Source organism: Ixodes scapularis, unplaced genomic scaffold (assembly GCF_016920785.2).
Source record: "Ixodes scapularis isolate PalLabHiFi unplaced genomic scaffold, ASM1692078v2 PGA_scaffold4__175_contigs__length_147842914, whole genome shotgun sequence".
Lineage (NCBI taxonomy): Eukaryota > Metazoa > Arthropoda > Arachnida > Ixodida > Ixodidae > Ixodes > Ixodes scapularis.
Window position 1 is genome coordinate 40704838 of NW_024609879.1, and position 21760 is coordinate 40726597.

General features: G+C 45.4%; 1 protein-coding gene across 1 annotated transcript in view; it reads left to right on the forward strand.

Annotated features, from left to right (window-relative positions):
- The window catches only part of LOC8043923 (choline O-acetyltransferase-like), a 63425-nt gene that overhangs the window by 28276 nt on the left and 13389 nt on the right, over positions 1-21760 (forward strand). Inside the window, exons 6-7 of the mRNA XM_040214690.2 lie at positions 3023-3221; positions 20526-20654. Of these exons, the coding sequence (XP_040070624.2) occupies positions 3023-3221; positions 20526-20654 (328 nt within the window). The remainder of the gene's footprint in view (positions 1-3022; positions 3222-20525; positions 20655-21760) is intronic.

Genomic DNA, 21760 nt, shown 5'->3' on the forward strand with positions numbered 1-21760 from the left:
CTCATATGCAACACAACTTCTTAGCGTTGCATTATGGGACGTGCGACGTCACGCGTGACGTCAGGACGGTTAACCTCGTGAGGGTAGCCCTCATGACGTCACGTGAAGCCCCCGTGAGGGTTGCCTTCACTGGGGTAATTCTCAAGAGGGATACCCTTACGAGCTAGTGTAACCCTTATGAGGGTAACCCTCACGAAGGTAATTCTCACGGGGGTTACCCTCATGAGGGTAACCGTCGTGAGGGTTACCCCTTGAGGGCTACAGCATTGAGGGTTACCCTCATGAGGGTAACCCTCAAGGCTGTAGCCCTGAAGGGGTAACCCTCACGACGGTTACACTTACGAGGGTAAGCCTTGTGAGCGTTACCCCGTCAGGGTTACCCCTGTGAGGGTTACCCGCAAGGGGTGAGTGTAACCCTCAAAGGGGATAGCATTCACGGTGGTTACACTCACAGAGGTTACCCTCGTGAGGGTAATCCCCGTGAGGGTTACACCTGTAATGGTAACCCTTGTGAGGGTTACCCCCGTGAGTCTTACGAGGGTTGCCCTCGTCAGGGTAACTCTTGTGAGGGTTAGGTTACCCTCGTGAGGAAAACCCCCACGACGGTCACGATGGAAACGTCAAAAGGTTACCGTCGTGAAACCACGTACGATGTCATTATGCGAAACACGTGACGTCCAAGCAACTAACATTGCCAACATTCCCACTAAGTTTAGTGAAGAAGGAGGAGGCGCATACTCTACCTTTCTCCTCCTTAAGAGCTGCGCTCACATTCGGCGTTACAGACAATTCGAAACGTTTCATTTTTTTATTGAATTCTTAGCTTGTATTGACATATCACGCAGTACAACATAGACCTCTGCCTCAAGTTTTATTAAGTTAAACATCTATAAAAACGCATCAACTGAATAAATTACACTTTATGATGTGAACAAAGTTACACGGTGCCGTTACGTTTAAAGAAACTACGCTGATTTGTATTATGCAATGGCGAAGAGAAAACTATCACTTACGCTTTCACATAGGAATACATAGGAAGACTGGGAAAGTAGACTGCTCGCTGTCTGCTTCAATTTGCTACCGGAAGTCCCATAGACACTAGCGCCAGCTGAGCCTCTAGCGTTTATTGTAATGACACTTTGAGCTGCCATTGGGGCGGTGTAGAGTACGCATGCTCTCTGCACCAGAAATTGGGAGGTGCCTTGTGCCACCTGCCAGTGTTCGCGTGCAAATTAGCGGCGCTCATCGTTATCGTCCTTCGCGCTGTTTGCTGGGTGGCCTGATATGTTCTGAGGCGAAGTGTAGGTTATGATACGGCATACCCGCCTAAAAATAGCAAATCAAACAACAACAAAATGAAACCGACATATGCAGTGTTTATGAAGTCGCAAACCAAGTGTTGTAAGTTAGCGCTGAGTGAGCGCTTCTTTTGGTTGTGTGTTTGTGTCGGGCGCGCTGTTACGTCGAACGCGATGACAACCAGCTCATCGAACGCCCAACGCAGTGAGACTTGTGTTTTGTCCAGCGCCAATTAGAGGCACTATAAAATATATCAACACGACTGTGCGACGACCTTCGTCGGTAACAGATTCATATGTGTCACAGTCACCACAAAGTTAATTTCGAACACACCGAAAGTGAAGCACTTTCTCAAAACAGGCAACCGAAATAATAAAAAAAAAAGTACACAACACTCCGATGCATATATCCTGATCTCTCCCACAGACCCATTAAAATGATATTGATAAGTGCCGTGCTTTCACGGAAAAGTCTGGGACAGACCCCACAGGCCTCTCAAAAACTATGACGGGTCCCTTACAGAATTTAGAACTTCTTGAAGGGTACGTCGGGTCTTTTAGAAAAGTTCGACGGACATTTCTGACACCTAAAAGTTTTTGAAGAGTATTTAATAACATTCAAGAAATCCTGGTGGGCCCCAGAGACGGACTTTCAATAGGGCAAGAAGAGATATGAACGCGAACAAAGTAATATACAAGCATTCTTCGAAGTGCAGAGTTCCTGCACCTGTGAATGAGAGGACTGAAGTCAGATGGCTGATTATCTCCAGCGCCTAAGATTTTGACGAGCGATACACCAAAATATTTTTCTCGCTCGCAAACTGGAAAAAGTTTCTTGTATTCCAAAATGGGGCTAAAATAACGAAGTGCCAACATTGCTACCAAATATCGTTGCACAGCCCCTCTAAACTGTAATGTGTCGCGTAGTATAAGCAAAGTGGTTTATTCTGACTAGCTTAAATGCCTCCCGGATTTAAACTTTCCGTGACACATTCTATATTTTGCTTTCCACTCATTGAACATCATAATCATTGAACCAATTTGAAAGTAAGACTTCCGGTCTCAACGCTCTCAACTTATCAAGTGTTTCCGTGCTCATCAATATCACAATGTACAACGCTCAACGAAAACGAGGTGGACCAGGCGAGTGCATGGCCTCGCTACTCCTGGAATCTAAGGTACACCCGGAATCTTTGGTGTAACTGTATATTCGCGAAGCCGCACGCTCCATATTCCAGGCTTCCTTTCTTTTTGAACACATCCCTCTTTCTCTCACACGCTCCACTGGTGCATTTCGTTTCGGTGAGCACGGTACTTTTTCCTTTTTGTTTTGTAAAAATTATTTTCATATTTCAAGCCTGCCTCTCTTCCCCTCTTTATTTCATTGGATAATTTCTGCATTTTTGTTCTGTATAGATATTACATCCACTCTTGCTTGCAGTATCCCCGTAAAAAAAGAGTAATTGTTTTTCACGAGAACGTCTACTGATTTACTTGCTGTCGCACAACAGGCGGGGTACTTGGTAATGCCAAACGGAATACGAAAACGATGATGCAGGCGTTTTTTTTTTTTTTAAGTGATTATAAAAATAACGGTATAAAAGATCAAATCACTGTTCTGTTTATCTCAACTTCATAAATTCTGTTGATTCACTCCTCACTTATCTGCTTTTTTTGGTATTCGTGTTCAGGAACAATGTGTAAGTCGGTATATTTTTTACCAGGTGTATTGGCAACCCAGTCATGGTGTTAGGAGCGGCTTCAACTCGTCAATTCCTTCACGGCAGAGTTGATCCATTTCACGCCTCCACGGAAGAGAGCCTCTCCTTCTGCAAGATCTTTGACAGCCCCTTGGCAAGCAGGGAAGAAAAAGAGCAGAGCTTGAGGAAAGCCGTGGAAAGATGCAAACAAGACGCCGTTTTGGTAAGTTTGTAAGCGCTGTTGTTTAAGCGGGTAAACAACTCTCGGTGGCAAAAAATACTTAAATTTTATGCTATGGGCCCTTAAAAATTATTTTATGTAATACGACGCCCCATTCGTGGTGTTAGTAGAGTTTAGCAATGGCTAACTTTTGTCCAATCATACATCCACCTATGCGGCAAGTACGAGCGGACGTTCTTTTTGAAGGAAGCTAATAGAGATTTTTAATAGATGGTTTCTATAACTGCGATTACAACACCCGATGCTCCGCCAGTGCTTAGCCCCGGCTAAAACAGAAGGGTGTTGTAACCATATATTACCGGGCATCTTTTCTGAAAATTTCGGGACAATGTGCTTTTACTCAAAAATTAAAAAAAAAAGCGTTAGATGTCCCATTACGCGAAAGTCGGTGTCGGCGTGTTGCCCGAGACATGACCATAAAAATACGTCATAGGCACGCGCCGCTCAAGGTCAAAGCGGACGGGCCTCAGAAACAAAACACACAAAAAAGCACAGCAACGCATATGCTTCGTCGCGGAAGCCGGCGGGGGCGCTCAAGGTCTAGTCGGACGCGCCTGAAACATAAAACACAAAGAGAAGCACAGCAACGCAGATGCCTGGTCACGGAAGCCATGGAGCCGGCGGGGGCGCCGCGCCTGCGAAGAGGGGGAGCGTGATGTCACCACCGTGTGAAAAAGATGCTTCTTGTAGGAGAGCACTACGTGTAGAAATACTTTTGCATTCCTATACGTAAGCAGTCTTAAAAGGATTGTCCGGTCAAATTTTGAATTCGAGAAAACAATCGGATATTATTGCTATTGCCTCGAGACTCATCGTACGTGCAATATCTGAATTTTATATGCCCCTCTGCGTGAGTAAGTGAATTTATACTGCTCCAGTCGCATTCTGACGTAAACGGTGCTTTCGTTGGCAACACTGAAGCTCTGACGTCACAAAACACAAGCCTGCGAGTGAACGCCTCAGCGTGCTTCGTTTTTGTTGTTGTGCTCGACTTGTTTCGTGCCTGGGTGAGATTTTTGTTGCGCGGTTGGGTACCACAACCACCAGGCAGCACATGCGAGCCAAGACATGACGTTCCACACTTTTCCGCGAGACGTGCAGTGACGAGCGAAGAGGGTCGTCGCCGTGCGCAGACTAGGTTCCCGTCAAGATCGAGATCCCGCTTATGCAGCGACCATCTCACAGGAGAGAGCTACGACCTGAGCTCTAAGCGGACAGGAGGCTCGTAATCTGAGGTGTGATGATGTGCCAACAACATTAAACTACGTGTACCCACTCCTCGCCCGAATTGTATCAATCAATTTGATTATGCAGCAAAACCGAAACCAACAGCTAGGCCATCTGGAAACGTGACCAGAAGTTGTATTTAGCACGCGTGCAGCCCGATTCTGTTTGACCCGCGTGTGAAAATGGAGCGTGACTGCGATTCACCAAGCTCGTCCAAGTCAAGCGATAACATGCATTTAAACGATTCGCCGTTTGCCTTCCCCCTGCGCGGACATCGCCTCCGAGGGTACGACCAATACGACGCGCAGCCTCATGACCAGTCCAGTGGATTTGCCGACATGTGTACCCAGATGCCGGTTTGTATACCAAGGTGCCGCTTCAAAGGCGTAATTTGCTTCTTTTGCTTTGCAAGCGCACCTAGTTTGATTGGTGGCCGTCGCTGTTGTGTTTGCGCGAAACGGCATACGTTTGCTCGAAGCTTGTGGCTGTCTGCAAGTAATTTCCTGCTAAAAGGCGTTGCTGTGTTTGTTCATGCTTGGGAACTGCATTAAAAGAGTAGTATTTCAGTAGGGTACAGCCTAGGAGACTAGAATTCGAAACAAAATACAAGACATCAATTGACCAACGCCTGTTATCCCCATCGTCAGACAAACATTTGCGTTTTGTGACGTCACGCAGCCCCTCCAGACGTCAGCCATTGACACTGGCGAAATTCGGGGTGCAGTTTTGTACATAGGCTCATAAAAGGATTAATCAATAACCGGAGATTATGTATCAGAATACAAATGACGTTTGTGAACATGAAGGCTCCTTCGACGTAACGAGCACAAAACTTTAAGTACTTCCGGTTTCTACCGGGCAATCCCTTTAAATGTTTTCAGCGTGTTTTTTTTTTTTGTGTGTGTGCCAACTTTAATAATATAAATGGTGAGGTGTCCCTTCGCGATCTCTTTTGCTGCTTTAAACAAGTTTATATTTTATTTGCCACATATCCTCAGAGGTGCGTGGAGATTGTAGACGGGAGTGGGTGACATATATCAAGCAGACACAAAAGCAGGAACGAATTCTAAGAATGCGAATAATAAACTGTTATCAAATAGTAAAATACTGTCACTGTTAAGGCAGTTTTAAAACCGGAGCCATCGAAAACAGTTACCGCCGACGCGGCTTTGTCGCTGTTGTTACGATACTAATAAATTATACATTGCCTTTGTTTTTAATTTTTCAATGAAATCATTCAGTTGTGTTTGAACATAACCTCTAGTTGGCTTTTTGTCAGCCTGTAAAGGAGTCTGAGCCTCGTAATTTTATCTTGAAGGACTACCGACGTAAAATACCCTTTCTTAAATTGGAGGATTAGGTTAGTTGACTGTTTATAATTCTAATTTGCAGCTCAAAAAAAAAAAAATTCACGCTGATGCGTGCACACCAGTAAAAAGAATCCACTCATTCGGCGCTGACTATTGAGTTAGTGTTGTATTTAGAATTATTACACAATCTCTTCACATCTACCATATTTCTATATTTTCTCTCTGTTACTAGGGAAAACAACTTTTTTTCAGATAAACTTATAGAGGGCCTGCTAACACACATTTCGTCCAAAATCACAATGAGTGAGTGAGTGAGTGAGTGAGTGAGTGAGTGAGTGAGTGATTTATTTCCACTTAAATTGGTGCGCACACGGCGGCGTGCCAGGCAAAGCAGATAGGCAAAAACCTTACGCGTGTGCGTCTGCCAGCCTGCCGCCGTGTGTGTTGGGAGTTATAGCACTACCCAGCTTTAGAAGCATTAAAATTATGATGGAAGTGATGATGGAGGTGGTGGTGATGACGATGATATTGCTGATGACGATGGCGACGGTGATGATTCTGATTCAAGAGAAATAGGGGGTGAAAGAGTGAAGATCATGAGCGCAGCAGACGCGAAGGCATTCGTCTAGGAAATACCTTGCAAAGTTCTCGGGATTCATCGTGTGATGTGGGCAGAGGGCTACGAGAAGCTAATAGTATGGTCAAAAAGTCTCTAATGGCGGCAGGCAGCAGGGATTCGCTGTGACGAACAGTCCTGCCTCGAAGAAGTTCGGGCTGACCTGATCTTCTACCGAGACGTGCGGCTGCCGATAGGCGAGTCCCCGAAATAGATCCGTCGAGCAATCGGCACAGCACGCGAACTCGAGAAATCCACCGTCTCTGATTGAGGGGCCGCCAGCCAAGAGTTCTGAGCCGTGTGTGGTGCGGCACGTCGGTTGTGCCAGGGGACCAGGCGCAGATTTTGCGGGTTGCGCGGCGCTGCACACTCTCCAGTCTCTCGATTCTGTGCTGTTGAGGGGGAGACCAAACTGCATAGCAGTATTCCAATGAAAGCAGGACTAAGGATGTATATATTGCCTGCAGCTCCGCCGGCCCACCTGGCCTTGCGACGCGGGTGATGAAGCCAAGCGTTCTGCGGGACTTCGCGATAACACCGGTAATATGTGCGGAAAAATCCAAGTTTTGGGAAAACGTGACACCCAAGATGGACAGGTGCTCTGATGCGGGTAATGGAGTGCCTTCTACAGTATATGCAGGGCTTGTCGGTTCTTTGCAGTGTGAGAAACGTATCACGGAACTCTTTGATGCGCTCAGGCTTAGGTGTTGTCTGGAGATCTATCTCTCTATATCTTCTAGATAGCTTTGCAAGTGACGTGCGTCAGACTGGGACGAAATTGTCGTCGCGATCGATGTATCGTCTGCGTATTGCACTAGAATACACTAGTCGTTGCGTGGCATGTCGTTCACGTACAGTCGGGGACAAAAGTCTCCAGGACGTGCGAGCTGCGGCTGAAACGCATCGCTCTGCCATCTGCCGGCGGGTGGCCTGGTTTCGAGATCACACAAAAGCGCATGCGCGTCCTGCTCTGCCTGCCAACATGTGCGCTTTCCCGCTGTTCTGTGGCACAGTGCCTAACTCGGAATCGGGCGCGTGGCACCGCCTCGGAGATAGCGTTGATGGCTGACGAGCGTCTGCTACACATTCCGAAACTCGAGATACCGCCAGGGGCATTTCGCCGCATTTCGCCGTGTCAGCGCACCTTGCTTTATAACCAGTTGAGCTTATCGCTCAGTTGAGATGCCGTGACTTCTTGCTTGATATGTGCCATGTCAGTAAGCGCTATTTCCGAGGCGGTACCACGCGCCCGATTCCGAGTTAGGCGCCGCGCCGCAGAAGAGAGGGAAAGCACACATGTTGGCAGGCACAGTAGGACGCGCATGCGCTTTTCTGTGATCTCGAAACCAGGCGACCCACCGGCAGATGGCAGAGCAATGCGTTTCAGTCGCAGTTTGCGTGTCCTGGAGACTTTTGTCCCCGACTGTACATGAGAAAGAGCGTCGGATCGAGGACAGAGCCCTGTGGCACTCCTGATGAGATGACCCTGTCTGTAGAGCGTGCCCCACAGTACACAACTTGTTGGCTGCAATTCCGGAGAAACCTTCATATCCAGGTGAATAGGAAACCGTGTATGCCTGCTTGTGTGAGCTTCTCAAGCAGGAGATTAATGTCGAGAGTATCGAACGCATTGCTTAGGCCAAGTTGAATTAGATCTCTCATGGTTCGACTATCCATGTGATCACTGATAAAATGGGTAATAGTTGCCAGGGCTGATTCGCAGCTGTGACCTCTTCGGAAGCCGTGCTGACTGTCGGAGAGATAGCCGGATTCTTCAAGGTGGTTGAGAAGCTGGCCGTTAACTATCCTATCAAATGTTCGACAGACAATCGAGGTGATTGACACAGGACGGTAATATTTTGGTCCATTCGTCGGCTTCCCTTTTCCCTTGTGTAGCGGAGTAACCAAATCTCGTTGCCACGTTCCTGGCACAGTACCGCTGTCGAAGAGCCCTTGCAGAATCCGGCATGTGGTCGGCAGCATTAGCGGACAGAGCCTTTTGAACCACGTCGGCGCGATACCGTTTGGACCGCAGCTGTGAGAGGGCTTGATTTTGGAGAGCGCCTCCTGTAATGACTCGGTTATGAAGGGCACAGTGTCAAGTTTCGACTGGGCGAGGCTTCCCGCCCTTGTTGTCGAAGGTCGCGCTGCGGGGATGTCGGGGCATCAGCGTAATGTTCGTTGAGCAAAATCAGTCCAGGGTGATTCGGGGGTGGGCCATTGTTGCTTATAGAGGAAAAGTAGTTGGCAAAAAGATTAGCGATCTCTTGTGGGGAGTCAGCCATCTTGCCGTGGACGACGAAACTTGGTCGTTGGGATGAATGGCGTAGGGATCTAGTGTAGTTCCAGAACACTTTCGGATCTTTCTTAGCCCTCTCAGCAATATCGCGAATGTAGTTTTGGTGGGAGATGTAGATCGTAGCCTTAAGTCTCCGTTGGTGATCTTTTGCCAGTTGTAGAGTGGCAGGACAGTGGGATCGGCGTGCCCGCCGAAACGATGATCGCTTGATTAGTGCGGCCTTGATGATGTCGGCTGTGATGGCGAGTGTTTTCGCTTTGATGAGCGGACGGAGCAAGGAACGCATTCCTTCTGAATGGCGACCATGAAGTCACGCCACAGGTCATAGTTAGATAACCAGTCTGGTCCTGCGGAGGCCATACGCCACGGTGCCAGGTGGGCCAATTGTACCATGTGATCAAATTCAAGTTGCCGGAACCCCCACAACATACAAAAATAATGCCCTGTGCGTGGCAGGAAGACTGCGTTGCGAAGTTCCACGGCTTTGTGGTCACTGCCGTGGAAGCCTTCCGATACGTCAACGGCTTCGAGGCTCGTCTGGTTGGAAACGAGCACCAAGTCAAGAAAGCTTGGTGTACCGTCGTGGGTCGTATACGTTGGCTGTTGGCATGCTTGGGCCAGGCCAGCGGCACTCATAGTCTCAAGGAGGACGTCGTCCGAACGGTCGCGAGGGACTGGGTCCCCGTAAGAAAGCCAGTCAGTGTGCGCGTTGAAGTCGCCGGAAAGAAGTATGTTTGCATAAGGTTTAGATGCGGCAGATTCCAGGGGTGTTTCTAGTAGTCTATAGGCTTCCTCTCGTGAAACGGGCGGTCAGTAAATGCAGCCCACAAGGATGGTTCCACGAGGAAAAAAAAAACTCAACGAAAAGCGCTTCGAGGTCCTTGTGTTCGAGTTCACAGCGGCGATTAACGTGAATGTTCGATGGAATCGCCATTAGCACACCTCCACCTCTGCCACCCCTGTCCTTGCGAAACACGGTGCATGAGTCGAGAGGAAGTAACTCGCTGTCGGCGACACTCGCGTCAAGCCACGTCTCGGTTAGCAGGATGGTCGAATACGGTGGGAGGGAGGAAGCAAGTGACTGAAGGTCTAAAATTATGTTTTTTACACTGCGGCAGTTATTAAACCAGAAAGTGGAAGATCTGTTAACGCCCGTTGGCTTTGAGTGCACAGATGCATCCGGCACAGCGGTTGTGGTACTCGTGTCGATGCTAGAGGGGTTGTGCATGTTCTCAGCGTCAATAATTTCTTGTGTGAGCTCCTGAAAGTTTTGACTTATATCATTGCAGTTTGTTTTAAAATCCTCTGAGTATCCGGAGTCCCTGGTTTATTTCCCTAACTGTCCGGAATTTGCTTTTTTGATGCTGTTGTGGCCTCTTAAGCAATCATTTATAGATTTTCCAGTTTGCCCTATATATTGTTTTGCCACATGGTATGGAATTATAATAAACCCCTCATATGCACGGGATGTTAGGAGGGATATGCTTTTTAGTGAGGCCTGCACTATAAATTTGAGTAGAGTAGATTTTTTTTTTGTATCAACTAAAGTGTTTGTTGGGGGCTGAAAGCACTACATCAACGTTTACACGGATTTCTATATTCTTGAGATTTTGTGAACGTGTTATGAACGTAATGCGTGACTCCTGGCCTTTAAATTTTGTTTCTTGAATTTTCTGCTGTACTTGCATTCTTCTTGATTTTGGTAAGGTGGCTTTCAGTCCCAGAGATTTATAGTTGGGTGGGGTATCCCACTTAGTTGGCTAGATATTTGTGCCTCAAAGATTACTTGGACTGAATGCGGGAAGGACCTGTTAATAGAGGTTTTAAGTAAATGTTGACTATACCCCGCTTCATTAAATTTTAATTAGTCGAATTGAAATGAAAAGGTGGCGTCCGTGTTTTTAGCTTATATAGCCAATAAACATGGTGGGCCAACACAAGCAGTTGGTCTAGGAATTCTATTTCATTTCATTTATTTGTCCTCAAAGGGTAACTGCAAAGAAAAAAAAATTGTTTTTTTTAAACAGGCTATATTGATCAAGCATGTCACAAAACAAATCTTCCGTGAAAAAAACAAATTTTTTCTAGCAATATTTACGCCGCAGGGCGTAATTTAATCGGAGTCACAACTTCTCTAAATTTGAAACTCCCGCTCTTTCGACGCGCGCGGAGTGGCTGTTATACGTCACTCTGTGACGTATAGCAGCCACTACGTGACGTCTAATACCAACTTTGTGGCGCGCGACTTAAAACGGACAAAATAGCCGCAAACTAAAATCAGGTTTGCGCTATAAATATTGCTGTAAAAAATTTTGTGTTTGGCGAAAAAAATTGTTTTGTGCCATGCTTGTCTCAATTAGGCTGTTTAAAAATACAATCTTTTTTCTCTGCAGTTACCCTTTAAGGGCCCGTGGGCCCGTGGGGCATTACATAAGGGGGGAAGCAGGGGGGTAGTAAAAACATATAGACACACAAATAAAAAAAAAATCTGTAAAATTAGTTATCACAGTCATGCATTTACTTCTTATTAAAATTTATTGAATATGTGGAGTCACTGATTGGCGGAAAGTGGAGGGGTCAGTAATAAGGATGATTTCTTCAAGATAAGGGTTACACATAGTTGTACCATGAGGAAAAAACGACATATTAAAGCTAGTGTTTTGCCTGTTATGCGTTTGATGCAACGACTGTGATTGAGGCGTGACGATATTCTAACAGGAGGTGACATCATGGAGTAAGATAATTTGGTGCTGGTGTGGTAAAATTTATGTAAGAGACATAATCGAGAGATTATTCTGCGGTCAGAGAGCAGTGGGAGCTCGAGATTAATTTTAAGCTGTGTCACACTGGTGTCGCGGGAGTATGCTGGTGAAATGAATCGGGCGGCACAACTTTGAACTCCTTCCAGACTGCCGCCGAGGTAAGCTTGTGACGGATGCCAGATGGACGAGGCGTACTCAAGCTTTGTGCGGACGAATGTAGTGTACGCTAGTTGCTTTTGGTGAGAAGGTCCTGATTTTAGGTTCCGCTTTAAGTAGCTGAGAGTCCGCGAAGCATTAGCAGTGATGATGTCGATATGTTGAATCCGAGGTACTTGTATGAGGGAGTAGAGCCAATTGAAACGCGATCAAGTGAGTATGAGCAAAAAAACTAGATATTTCTTTCCTCGTGAATGATGCAAGTTCGCACTTCTCGTAGTTAAGAGGCGTAAGCCATTATCGCACCAAGTGTTCATTTGTGTTACACCCCTATGCACGGTGATATAGTCGGAGCAGTTTGCGACTGGACTGGACGAACAGCCTAATGCCAGTGACAGGATCTTTCAGATCCTCCCTCTGGAAGCTCGTGAGTTAGTTCCAGCTGGTGTAAACAACTTTTAAAAATGGTGAGAACGTTCTACGAAATGGTTGGGTGGTCGCTTTCGTTGCTGTCTAAGAGTATTAAAAGTTATCAACGTAGCGGTACAGTTTCACTACTTCTGAACTCTCTAGACACTTATGTTGAATTCTGTCAGGATGTGCGAGATTTATGTCACTAAGATCTGGTGCCATGCATGACCCAATTGATACTTTCTTTTCTGAAGGTATCTGCTATCAGCACATGTAGCTAGCGCAGGCAGATTTTATGAATGCGCCGGGCAATACCGAAAATAGCTTGAAAGTCCTGAGGCATTTCGGAAGGCGACAGCACCAATAGAATCAATACATCTTAGACACATGCTAAGAGCGCTACCCGAGGCAATGCATAGTATGCTCTCCATATAAACTGTGACGGTTTGAACCTGGTCGTTACAGTGCTTTTTGAAAGAAAAACGCATGTCTTCGTTTGAGTTTTTTTTCAGAATTAAACTACGGAATTTTATGTAGTTTATTCTGTCATGTACAAATAATGCTACGGAATATCGCCAGGTATTTTTTTTCACATACGATCAATCTTAAGCGATAGTTAACATTGTGAGTCTTAGAGCTGAAATATTTCTAAACTAAGATTCTTGCCCTTCAGAATGTAGGAGCAAATATTCTTTAAGTCATGTGCTTGGCATAATCTCCTTCCATCACGTTTTACCTTGGCTCATGAAATATCGTTCTGACTGATAAAAACCTGCCAATAGCTGGTACAATTTTGTTCGGAACAAACAATTTGGTTTGACTACCAAACCTCATTTTTTGTGTGCCGGTACTAGTTATACATATTCGTTTTTGTCTAGTAAGTATCCACCTTCTTCATGGGCAGATGATGTTTTCGAGATTGATATGTAGGTAGGATGACTAAACTTTCAGATGTGCATCTGTCCCATTCCGATTCAAAACCTCGTCTCGACACTTGCCTTACGATAGACAGTCGGCATCAGAAATACTAGTTCTTCTAAGGCAAGTATAAAACAAGCCTTCCAACCAGAGTGTGACAGAAGCCCATCTGAAGGTGGTAGACATATTTTTTATATGCATCTTCAAAAAGACCTGCCTATTCTAAAGGTGAACACTTACTTGAAAGAAAAACCTTATCTCTAATGCTTTTCGACACAACGGGAGGTTTGATTGTCATACCTAAAGATGTATTGAGAACAAAATCTCTAACAGCTACTCTATCTGTCATTCAAGTACACACCGAAATTTTATTAGCAAAAACAAAACGCGAAGAAAAAAGGTTACAGCAAGCGCTGGACTTAAAGAATCTTTCCTCCTACATTGAGAACAGCAAGAATCTTAGTTTATACATAATTTTCAGCGCAAAGAAACGCAAGGTTGGCTGTCGCTTAGGAGTAATTCTATCGGAAAAGTTTACCTGGCAAAAATACACACTGTTAGTTTCACAAAAAGACTACAGGTCTCACAATGCATGATCCCTTTTTGCTACAAGGACTCAAACAGAGCCATACGTTTCTTACAAAAGTATTGCGACGACCACAGTCAAGACTTCCATTTACGTTGAAGACTTATACTCTGCATTGCCTCAAGAACATCTTTCAGCCTATATTGAATACTGCATTTATTCTTTTAATGCTATTGCCTTCCAAATTGCCTCAGGACCTTGTCAAATAATTTTTTTCAATTGCGTACTGTTTATAGAAAATCTGCTTTCGCCACGTGGGATGATAACATCCACCTGCAAAAAAGAGAGTGTGCATTGGATCATGCATTGCACCAGTTCTTAGGGACATATATCTCTCAATTCATGAGAGTACCTACACAGCTCAAAAGTGGTGAAACCGTACGGCCATATTGATTCCCTTAAGTACTCGTAGACATCAGGGCAAGGGACCTCCTAAGCATTGTGTCTGACGTTCTCATCAGTTTTAAAAGCTGTTCATACCAGTTAGAGATAATTGACAAGCTTACAGAGAGTGGATTAGAAAGATTCCTCGAACCCTGACTATTTTCTGGACACATAATGCAAGAAAAAAAGTCCCTCCTTCAATTCAATCGGCACATTCATAGTTGGTAAGAAGGGGCATAGGAAACCTATGCTTCAAAAACTCGATTGAAAAGTCCTGCCCGCATGCGTCGAACGTGAGTGTTGAGACAAATATCTAGGCTACACCTCACGCACGTTTTAAACTCCGTAGCTGAAAAGCATCTTAAAATCAAGAAGGGTGAATATACAACAGGCAAGTCAAAAAAGAAATTGAAAGTTGCAGCAGTTATATTTCACATTAATAACATCTCACACAGGGTTGGGCAGTATCGTGATACAAATGTATCACAATAGTATTTCAGAAATACAGTTCGTATCTGTATTGCTGTATTGCGATGCATTGTTTCCACCAGTATCTGCATTCCCGTATCGAAATGCCTTTGGAATATTTCTTTGTATCGGGATACAATCAGGGTGAAATGCATTTCGTTACATTTCGTGAGAAATACTCCCCCCACCCCCCCCCCCCCCCCCCCCAAAAAAAAACAAATCAAGTCCCACCGCTTTTTTTACTTCTCTCAGCATTAGGGTCAAGGAGATGCTGGGGCATTGTTACTGTTCTGACCAAGGTTCCTTCCCATTCTCCAAGCTATTTTTCTTTGCGTTCTATTCTCTCTTCTGAGAAATGTTGCCTAGCCGGGAACTCAAATCAGGTGGCGTGTCAGGAGTGGAGTCAGAGAATCTTCTGACGCCGGTCCCTAGAGGAACTTCTTGGGTCATTGTTTGCTGGCATCCAATGTCCGCTTATAAACATCTCTCTTGCTTTGGCGTTCACAGTACACCCAGCAGGCAAAGCTGAGTCATGGTCCGTTGCAACAGGAGCCTGGCGGTGGTCGACATGAAATAGTAGGACGACTCACGTAGTCATGTTGAACACTTATTCGAATGCGTCTGCGGCTGCGCCCGTAATATTGCACGGCTCAAGGGTACGTCATCAGCCGACGTGAACGTGACGCGCTGCTCTGGTGATCTGAAACCCAGGAAAGAGGCCAGACGTTGCCTCGCTGTGCCAACAGAGACATCGTGCACCGGCTATTTGTCTCGAGCGTGCTGTTTCTTGGAGAGCTCGCACCTGTGCCGGCACTACCAGGTCGCAATCCACGAGGTGTTTTTTTGGATGAGGCTAGGTGAAACTTGAGGACTGCAACCCATACGTCGGTGGCGGAGAGCCAGCAGGAAGGACCTTCACCACAAGGATGCCACCTTATCGTTTTTCCAACCGTAACAGAAGATATGACCTGTGTTTCAGGATGCTTCCGCTTGTCCACTATTCTCAAAACTTCCAAATGACACTGCCTGTACGATCTTCAACGAGGTAACCTACAACGAAAGTACTTATTGTCCTTTCATACAGCAGCTTGGTAAAGGTTCATGTTCAATGCCACACTTACACATAAAGAATACCAGTTCATTCCACCGTGACGTCATGTGATCAATTTTGACAGGGGCGTGGTGAGGTTTTGATGAGAGTTAGGGTGACGTAGAATTTATTCAGAGGTCAAAGTCTTTTCGCATCCCTCGTCAGACAGACAGGATGTCAGTGAAGAGACAGCGGTCAGTCCTTGATGGAACGTGTTTTTGTTTTAGCCATTTGAGGATTATTTGTCGTCCGAAACCACAACCTTCAAGGCAAAGTGCCAAGCGTACGGGAAAGTGATTTCGGAATCAAAAACTTCCACTGCAAACTTCATCTCTGTTGGCCTCTCAAACAAATGTGAAGAATGCAATGCGCTATCAGTAATTCTGTATTTGTATTTCTGCTCTTCCTTAAATGTATTCTTCTATTTCTATTTCCAAAAACGTTTTGCCTCCTATTAAAAAGTATTTCCGATACGTATCGCGATACATTTTACAGATATATTTTTAGTATCAGTATTTTGGCTACTATTTTAATGTATCTCAGTATTTGTAATTCCAAATACATTTTTGAGTTTAACCCAATTCACAGCGCAGGCTGCCCCAAATCGTATATTACACCTGTTATTAAGTGCACAGAAGGATGCTTTATTCGATTCACCTCTCAAGTGGTAACATGTAGATAGAAAACAAAACAAAACAAAACAACAGGAAGATGTGTAGCTGACCGCTTAAACCTTCAAAAAAAAAAAAAAAGAGAAAGCATCCATAAAGCAAATGTTTGGAATCTAAACGTCTATTGTCGGGACTACGGATACACAGCAGACTGAAAACAAAAACTGCACTGTTATGAACAGGAACTTAAACAGCTCACGCGAGAAATAATTGAGCCTGAGAACATTGTGAAGCTAGCCGAAAACATATGTTACCCATCTTTTTATAATCTTATCCAGGAAATAATCGTTTTACCTAGCAACAAAGAGAAAATACCGGTGTGAAGTAGATGTTCAATCTTCGTAGAAGTCAGAATGCAACACTGAGTTGATAGTCAGCGTTCCGTGATTGATTTATTTGTTCGTGTTTTAGTGTGAATTGTTCGTTTGCGCTGTAGACCATAACTAAACAAAATACGCTGACCTCCAATTCTTTCGCAGGCACTCATTTAAATGTTTTTTTGTTCCGTCTTTAACCCTAAAATCAATGTCGTACAAACGGAGAGGCCATGTGATTGAGGCGGGAATTTAATCAAATTTTTGCTGATTTCTCCTCTAAGCGAGGGTTGGTAAATGCAAATAGATCAACTCGGCTGCAGAACTGCTGACGGACGTTGCTTACACGCGCATGCAACGTCCGACATTGTGCAGGGATTCCACTGCTGCCAACAGATGGCCGTATTTTGAAAGGGGTGAATGCGGAGAGGAACTTTGTCAGCTTTTTGTGCACCGGTTGTGTGGACGTCAGAACGGCACGTTCTGATTGGCTCTGATTGAAAGGATAGTGGCGTCACAGGAAGGCGGTAGGCCTCCCGAGTGACGATGTGAAAGAAGGGGACCGCTGACCGAGCGATAGGGCCACGCTCTGGTGGAGAGTCTTACCGATGAGGAGAGACAGTGGCGTGTGTAGGATATATAAATGAATTTTAATTTGACAGAGGTATAGTAGCTACTTAGGCGCTATATAATTATCAAAAATCACGTAGACACCAAACGGCGGATAGCACAGGTACGCACGTATAACGGTTTACAGTCATGCTCGGGGTTGCCTAAACAGTACCAGAAAAAGACTAAGTTTAAGAGAGTCCAAATGGTAAACTAAAATAGGAGGATAGGTGAGTGCAAAGAAAAAGTCTCATCTGGCGTAGAGGTGCTGGCGTCTCACTGCGCGGTCCGTCCGAGATGGAGAAATTCCGGCGGGTGGCTTGGCACACCGTGGGCGCGGCTCACTCGCCCCGCACGCCCACTTTTTGCGGTCGCACACTCACTGGAAGCTCCGTCCGGTGCCTGGCGTGGGCCCGTCGACAGGGTCTCGCCGCATCCCTCGACGTCGCGATGAGTCCGTCCGCCTTAGTATTCTCTCTCGCACTGTCAGTCCTGGCGACCCCGCGGTTCCCGCACTCTCTTTGTTCCCACGGTAGGTTGTTGCCCCCTCGGTCTGCCCCCTGACCCTAAAGGAGGGTTCTTATAAACACTAAGACCCGCCAGGCAATTCGAGCGCTGACAAAAAACACATTCCAACAGCGAGTCGCCAGCTCGCCTCGTAAATTTGGGGCCGCAGAGACGTGTGTACCCCACAAAACCACTCTAGGTTGTGTATACCAAGAAAAAACCGAACGTGCGGTCGCTTCAAAGAAGCGCTCCCTGCGTAACCTGACACGCGCCTGGCCGCGAACTCATCCGCCGAAGGCGGTGGTTTACTTCCCTGGCCATTATTCTTCTGCAAGCGTCAGCACGACCCCCGTCGGTTTCTGGAACAGCCGGTTTCTGTGACAAGTGAATACACCTCAATGCTAGCCTACCTGGAGGTCTATTAATATACAAACAGTGCCCGGGCAGGACTCCACACCTTCATAGTCCTATCCTTGCAATCGAACCAATCATAGATCGGCTTTTTGACGCCACCACAGCCACATGCGCAAAAAGCAGACGAACCTGCCCTCCGCATAGATCATCCCCCGCCCCCCCCCCCCCTCCCCTGAAATACCAGCGTCATTGGTTTTTCTGATATTAGGATTTATAATAGGACTAGGAAAAAGGGGGTGCGCTTACACAAGGGTGGTTGTAGTGGTACATAATCAGGAAGAGCACTCCAAGAAGCCTTCCTGAATGAATCCCTCCACGACAACTCTTCTGTTAGCGCAGCCTCTTTGACCTTGTCCCATAAAGAATTCTAAGATCCGAAATACCAGTGCTGCTGGTATATCAGGAGGCGGGGGGTGTGCTGAGACCATATATTTGTGTTTTGCCAAGTGTGCCGTTTATATATTTTTAAAAGTATTTCATAAAAATACATTCAGTTGAAAGTCACGTTGCGTCTTGTCCAGTTCTCTCTTTGTTTTCGTTTGTATTTCTTTTTTTACGTATTACACCATGAATAGACCAATCTCACTAAGCGTTCCACGCATCCGTGACGCCGCCTAATTGAAGTTCACAGGAAGCAGACGACAATGAAGAGTGAACAACGACAGTGAACAGAGGCCCTTGCCCTCTCGTGCTCCGCTCGTGCGGACCCGCAGCAAGGTTGTCGCGCGTACAGAAAAACTACAGTTCTCACGATGCAAGAAGGCACTGGTTGCGTAACGAGACTTGCTTCTGAGATTGGTCTATTGCGCATAGAGAACAACATCGAGGAATGGTGAGTGGCAACGAGATAATGGAAAGACACAGGGGAGTGTGGGGGTGGGTTGTCACAGTGGATTAGTGCCTAAGAGAGCGACAGATAACCAGAGAAAGAAAGCAAGTGTGATAGGGTGTCTTCACTGGCGTAATTTCGTCCACCATTTTGTTCTCATGAGCAGTCTGGCGCGTGCATATTCGAGCACTCCGAATATTTGCAACACACCCTCCAATTGTTAGCTCATAAAAGCGTGTAACTTTCATCACGTTGACATCTAATAAAAAATGGCGGGTTGACGTTATGTAAAAAGACCTATACTCCGTTCACCCTTAAGCTGAGACTGGAGCCAATGCCAGATGTCCGAAAGCTCGAGGTCACTGCGTTAAGGCTTTTTTGCGCAGCACTCGCACTCGCACTGGAAACGCATGTATAAATCCAGGAGAGTGGGCTAGCTCACGCTTGTAGCTTCAGCTGCAGAGCTACTGTCTAAGCTTAAAAGTGAACAGAGCATAGATTATACCATAGTCTCTTATATACTGACAAAGCCTGGCAGATCGCCACTAGAATCGGCTGCCGAAATGAAAAAGGTGGAGCAGCAGACAACGGATGAAAGGAGAGCCACGTGACTGGCGCCCCGCTGCGGCGAGGCCCCGAAACGCAACGTCTGGCCGCTGCCGCGAGACGCAGCGGCGAAACACAATGACGCGGAAGTGTGTTTCGGGTCCTCGCCGCTGCTAAAGCTGTGCGCTGACGTTCAGGTTCTGCCAAAATGGCTCCTTTACCGTCATCTTGTAAACCCTGAGATGGGGAACGATAAAAAAAACGGACGAACATAACAAAATCTCAGACGCAGCTGCGGAGGAGCTGCGTTTGAGATTTTGTTGTGTTTGTCTGTTTTTTTTATCGTTCCCCATCTCAGGGTTTACAAGATGTCGATTGATTACCAGCTCGCCTGCACTCTCTCGCTGCTTACAGCTCATTTATGCTCTGTGCTATCAGATACTAGCGCTCCAAATCTGCGACTAGCGACTTTATGGCTCCGTCGTTGAACTGTCAGGATTTGTGGGTATAGAGGAGGTCATGATTAGTCCTGTTCACTTTGTCTCGGCGGATTGAGATAGTTCAAGTGCTTCCTTTTTTGTCCATGAGCTCGCAAGAGCTCCAATTGTTTATTTCGTTTGTATTCCTCACTCCTTCGGCGCGTTTCTTCAATTGAGCCATTCTCGAAGGAGCCACAGCGCTATGTGCGACTCTAATCTTCTCTGTAAAGCACTCGCATGTTTCAGATAGCTCACGCGTTGGCAAAACAATTCTTGTCAGTACTTTATATGAACTTTCAGCGTAATTCTGTAAAACGCCTCTAATGTTTTCGTTCCGGCGTATCCTCTTCCCGAAGGTGCACGATTTCTTTTTTTACATGGTAGTTTTAGTGATAATGATAATTGTGATAATTTTAAAACGTGTCAAATCACTTCCCAAGACGGGCGGTTCGGAATATGCACTGTACATGCTGACATTCGTGGTGTACTCGGGCAGGTTGCGTTTGGTTGATACACTGGCTTTCTGCCGCTCCGAAAAAAAGGGGCGCATGCTAGAGACACGTTTGAAGAGGAAGCTAACAATTCTCGTCAATGACAATTTTTAAATACCACCAAAAATATGTTCGCTACACCACATTTGCTTGCCTTACTTGAAAGGTCTAACTGTTTTCGGTTGTGTCTTCTACACAGGCAGCGGACGGCCTCGGCGTGACTCGGATGATGTATGGCCTGATCAGCATTGGCCTTGAAGACGGTATCCCGATTCATCCTTTTTTCAAAAACCGGGTTTTATGGCGCCCTCATGTGATAGCCAGCCAGGTATGCTATGATTCTGGCAAAATGCCTTTTTGTCGTCTTTTCATATCCTCACCTATGTCATAAAATAAAAAAAGGTTGGTAGCAGCCATTATTTTTTCTAAAGTTCTCGACAGTGTTTCAGCTAACCTGTGCCAAGACTTAAAAACAAATAGCTGGTACGTGTCGAATTAACGCGATATTGTTCACAGTCCTATTGAGCAAGTGAAGCTCTTTTTTTGCGATGTGCCGAATTCGCTTATTAACACAAACCAATTAGGTGCCTTTTTCAAAAATAATATGTGCGCAAACTCTCCAATATAAACGTTGTAGAGAGTGCTGTAAAACATGCGGCTACGTTGTTTGCATAATAATAATTTTTTTGTGTCTAATTGTTTCGTGGTTTAAAGAATTAAAAAACGGCGCAACATTAAAAAAAAAAGGGTCCATGTCCATGAAAGCTTTATAATTGCAGTTCGCTTGCGGGTAGTAACGGGATATGTATTTTTCAAATCTCTCACAAGATTTTTAAACTTTTTAAAAGCTCTAAAAAAATGAAACACGCAAAGGCTGCCATATATGGGTATTTACGGAGGAGACACGCTGTAAAAATATTTTGTAAAAAAAAAAAAAAACGATGAATTAGTTGGCAGCTTTATTAACAAGAAATTTCCCTTCAAATAACGTTCCATAGTTTTCTGAAAATACGTAAAAAAAGGTATCAATTTAACGCTTTACGTTTTTTTTAAATAATAATAATAATAGTCTTCATTGATCAAAATCAACAGTACAAAATGTCAGGTCTGCCGAAGCCGGTTAGGGCTTGTGTGGCGCGACCTGGCAGTAGAAGCACATTCTTCACAACAAAAATACAACACAAATTAGCGACTGGTACTCAAAATTTAGAATGCTTATTTCTTCCATTAAACAGTCTCTTGATATTCTTTTTAAGGTGATAATTCGATTTGGAAGTAAATATAGAGTCAGGTAATACGTTGAATATTTTCGGAACATAAAATGCCCTAATGCTTTCCCCATAACGACTATATACACGTGGGACTTCAAAGCGAGTATTACACCTTGTTGTACGTGGTGCAACTCTTTGAATGATAAAGTCCCTGTTCCAAAAG